Source organism: Frankliniella occidentalis, unplaced genomic scaffold, assembly GCF_000697945.3.
Source record: "Frankliniella occidentalis isolate FOCC.00 unplaced genomic scaffold, Focc_3.1 Scaffold10, whole genome shotgun sequence".
Lineage (NCBI taxonomy): Eukaryota > Metazoa > Arthropoda > Insecta > Thysanoptera > Thripidae > Frankliniella > Frankliniella occidentalis.
Genome location: NW_026267140.1, coordinates 2,955,082 through 2,959,735, shown reverse-complemented (window position 1 = coordinate 2,959,735; position 4,654 = coordinate 2,955,082). Strand labels below are relative to the sequence as shown.

General features: G+C 45.7%; 1 protein-coding gene across 1 annotated transcript in view; it reads right to left on the bottom strand.

Annotated features, from left to right (window-relative positions):
• Positions 1-857: 857 nt before the first annotated feature.
• LOC113212575 (nodal modulator 1) overlaps positions 858-4,654 on the bottom strand; it is a gene marked incomplete in the record, with an annotated part of 27,322 nt that continues 23,525 nt past the window's right edge. Inside the window, 10 exon segments of the mRNA XM_052277538.1 lie at positions 858-1,760; positions 1,842-1,925; positions 2,021-2,201; positions 2,283-2,597; positions 2,671-2,810; positions 2,897-3,104; positions 3,185-3,474; positions 3,566-3,747; positions 4,126-4,307; positions 4,406-4,654. Coding sequence (XP_052133498.1) covers positions 1,071-1,760; positions 1,842-1,925; positions 2,021-2,201; positions 2,283-2,597; positions 2,671-2,810; positions 2,897-3,104; positions 3,185-3,474; positions 3,566-3,747; positions 4,126-4,307; positions 4,406-4,654 — 2,521 coding nt within the window.

The following is a 4,654-nucleotide window of genomic DNA, read 5'->3' as shown; positions in this document are numbered from 1 at the left end:
CAGCGCGTAAGTACGCACGGACGTACGCACGTACGTACGTCAGTGTTTTTGAAATATCGGTTGTAGCTACGACTGTGTCGCTACAAACAGGGACGTGGCCACCGACTCGCGCGTACTGCGTGGGGAACACCTGGGCAAGTTGTGGCTGAGGGCGCCTGGAGGGTAGGCAATCAATACACACGTCCCTGTTTGTAGCGACACAGTTGTAGCTACAACCGACACGGCCACTGGCAGCTTTTATCAGAACCGACTGTGGAAATGAGTCCGCTCGGCGTCGTACTTGCTCACGCCCTTCTTCCCTCACCCGGACAAAAATAAAACAATAAAAATGGGGGAGTACTTTCCCCATCCCACCGCAGGACGACTTCGACGAGTTCGTAAAGGGATCAGCCGAACCATAGTGGTCAGAATATAATCCCGGGGTTCGTGAGACTGTTGACTTGACTGACCCAGCACAGGTAATGGAGCTCCTTTAAAGCCAGATTCACCTGTCTTATTAGTACACCCGCCACCACAGCAAGGTGCCAGGCACCAGGGAATTCCCACGGCCTAAGGTGTAATTGAGATGAAAGTGCTCACATTGGTGGATCTGACATGCGCAGAACAGACTGCGCAATGCGCATCTCCATGCTTTCGCCGTGAGTCGAACCCCGGCCCAAAGCCGAATCATTTGCCACCTTCGACGGGAACCACTACGCCGTCAGACACAGAACTCCACGAGATCCCCCCCTGTCCACAGATACTTGAATTTTAAGAGGGATCTCTTGAAAATATGGACAGGTGGCCTACCCAAGGCAGGCTACCTCTGAGAAAAATTAGAAGAGAAGTCGAGGAATAAAGGGCCAAGGAAACCAGAATTTTCAACGGTTGTAGATGTAATTATACTTAGTTTTACATAGTAAAACTTCACGACATTGAATGATACATTACAGACTCTAGGGAACACAAATCAGTCAATTATTTACATGGAAATTGTTTTCATTGAAAGGAATATAGAAGCGATACTTCGTTGAAGGGAAAAGAAACTGAGATCTGTTGTATTTGACGGTGAATCGACTAATGAAGACACACTACGTCCTCCTTGGTTTCTTCTTTTTTCCGATTTGTTCAACTGTCGCTCCATCAGAGCTGTCGGGGGAATTGTCTTGTTCGCGCGGGCTCTTATTGTCTCTTGACGCCGTTTTCTCGCGAGAGTTCGGTCGCTCGCTCACCACCGGGCCTTCACCAGCCAGCCTCCTCAGGAGCCCAGCCTGAGACAGACGCTTCAAGCTGGGGGCTATGTGGTCCCTCCCAAAGTACGAGAAGAGAGCGATCAGGACAAGTGGCAGGAGGAAGATCGAGCCCTGGTTCATGTCTTGGTCGACAAAGCGTGGGATGGGCTCGAAAGAGAAGGGCACGTAGTGGAACGAGACGTTGGTCCGGAAGTGAACGGCCTGGTTGGAGTAATCGTAAGCCGAGGGGGACAGCGACGACTCGAGCTGCAGAACGTAGCCACGACCGTCTGATGGAATGAGCGGGAAATGCACCATGACTCCGGCCGGGTAGTACTCGTGGACTCTGCCTCCCTGAGTGCCCACGATACTGTCTAGGCGCACCACGTGAATGGGGTGGTCTGGCGTCTCCTCGCGGCACAGGCGGAGCTTGACGCTGCGCAGCTGCTCCACCGTGTCGACCCCGGACCGCACCACAGCCACCACCTCCGTCTTGGCGATGGGCCTAAACGCGATCAGCCTCAGGTTCTTGACATCACTCTCCACGGCCTGTGAACAACGGCGGGATAGCCAGGGGTGAATTTCAACCCAACATGATTGGCAGTGCGAATTCTAAATGTGATCACAAACCTGTAATGGGATGCTGTCAGGGGTGGCACGATATATGTGTTTGTTGGCCTCTGCTGTAGGCTTTACCCGTACAATGTAATTGCACTGCAAATTAAATCAAACAGAAATGACAGGTGTGAATCATAAAGATATTTATTCCAAGAGTGATTGAGATTTCAAGAGCTGAAACACTACATTACCTGGGGTTGAAGTCCTTTGATGCGGAACTGTCCAGTTATTTCTGTGACAGCCTCTTCCTGCAGCTGAGCACAATTGTGCCTCTCACGGTCGACTCCGACAGCCTCAACCAAAACTCCTGCCTCAGGTTCCTTGCTCAGGGACGTCACTGTCCCATAAGCGCTCCAGGCAACTCTGTCTCCCCTGTAACAATAATCATTATTACAATGTAATATTTGTTTTCATAATTGGGAAAACACAAGCACATGGAGAACAGGTATTTACTCAAGCTTCACATTGACTGTATCACCCTCCTTGACTTCAAACTGAAGGGCAGGCGGTTCAAAGCGGTACTCTTTGAGCAGGGGCCTGAGGTAATACTCCCCAGGGCTAAGCGATTTGAAGGACAGCTGCCCGTCTGGACCCGTGAGACTGTTGCGTCTGTAAGCACCCCCAGATACAGACAGCAGAACGCCCTGCAAGGGCGCACCATCAGCTCTATCAGTCACAACTGCAGCAATTTCAGCCAGTTTACGTGCAGTAATTTTGTTTCTTGCATCAGGTCCAGTCATTACATAGCCTTCCTTTTCAGCTAGCACACTGAAATAATAGAAACACAAATCAGAAATATATTGATCAATGATGGGTAACACGGTTCAAAAAGGCACATTACCTGTATTTAACACCGGGTTGTAGTGGTCCAATACGATACTGGCCTTTAGAGTCTGTCTCAGTCTGAGCAATTATCTTTGGATCTTCCAATGACTGATCCTCCATGACAGTAATCGCAACACCACCCAAGGCTGGGGTAATCTGTAAGTAGTTAAAACCCAGTTTAGAGTAGAGGACTTATACATTATGTCAATTCTAAAAATATTTGGAAAAATAAAAAACATTACCTCTCCAGAAATGATCTGTCCTAAAAATGCTTCTATACTGAACACACCTTGGGCGCATTCCAAATAGCGGGTCATTGTAATCTCCTCTGGTTTGAAAAGCATTACAGCTGACTGGGGAATGATCTTGTAATCCTCATTCTCAAGGGCCATGATAGAAATCTCATACTGCCACTTCCCATCACTTTGCTTGGGCTTCAGAGGTCCCTGTCTGTGGTTTAAATACATACATATTTTAGAAATTTTGTTAAATCCTACATGCATACCTCAAGCCATGGAAGGAATAATTACAGTTCAACCAGAGAGCCATTGTCTTTTTCAATGCGGACTATCAAATCATCAACTTGTTTAATAGATTCAACAAAACCAGTGATAGTGTGTCCAATGGCAGTAAATGCAATAGCTTTGGCAGGGTCTTTGGTATTCCACATAACTGTAGATGGTTCTGCAAACTTGTGGCAACCTACAGCTTGAATTCGATAAGTGCCAGCACTCGGTACACACAACCGGGATATTCCCTTCCGCATAGGTAAAGTCTTCTTGATCTGATTAGGAGTTTCTGTGACTAGTTCATAATTAATCTGGAAAAGGCAGACACCTCAATGAGCCAGGTTTGAAGGGCATTAGGTAAATCATACTTAGATAGGTACATTTTCCTGCCAACAAACATACAGAGGCGTTATGTGATGTTTGCACAATGGTAGCATATCCAACATGTTTGAACACAGGAACAGCCACTTCAGCAGTTGAAACTTCGATTTCATATTGACTTGCTCCCCAGCACCAGTCATCTCGGATGACCTTAACGTGATAGTTACCTAGCAGGACTTCATTTATTTCATATGTATTGTCATCTGAAAATAGAAAATAATTACATCAACAATCAATATCATTTTAGTCTAAAATGGAACTTAAAATTTAGCATTAAGTGTGGTTCAATTTTGAGATTATAAATAATTTTTGAGTGTGACAATAAACTCTGGTAAACTGATTACATATCAATTTGAATGCATTCCAGCATAGGGCTTAGGCAACACAACCACTGCATTTTCTACCATAGGCAAAAAAATCTATTCTCTCTTAAAATTTCTTCGAAATTTTGCCAATAGTAAACCAAACAACATTTCACAAAATTATCTTGCTACAGTATAGCATAGTGCTGCAACCTCAGTTGTTTGACTGATTTGCAGAACTTAGGAATGAAAAATATTTTAAGACAGATAGATATTAACCTTTTAACCTGATGGTAACTTCTTCAACACCAGGAGAAAGCGGCAAGAGTCGAATGCTGATATCTGAACAACGTTGAAGGCAGGAAACCTTCCCATGAACTCGTGCTTTCAATTGTGAGAAGTCATTCCCTACATTAACTGGCTGATTCACTACTTTCACTTCACGAACCAATGGGGCATATCTGGGGAATGAAAAAACAGGCAACTCATGAATGAATGGTAACAGTAATAATGGGTATTTCAGAAATATGCCAAAGTACATTTTAGCGGAAGAACCTACTGTAATCCCTTTGCCTTTTCTTCCTGCGACATCTGTACACTAGCATAATATGTCCCTGGCTTCAGGTGGAAGCAGTAAAGCCCAGCACTGTCTGCTTCAGCACGGTCAATCACATTTGAAGAGTCCTTGCTGCTGCTGAGGGTTACTGTACGGGGCCTATTATCCTCCAAACGAGGAGGGTTGATACGACCGCAGACCTCAAAACCCCATGGAAATAAATCTGGTAGTTGGGCAGAACTGGGGCTTACT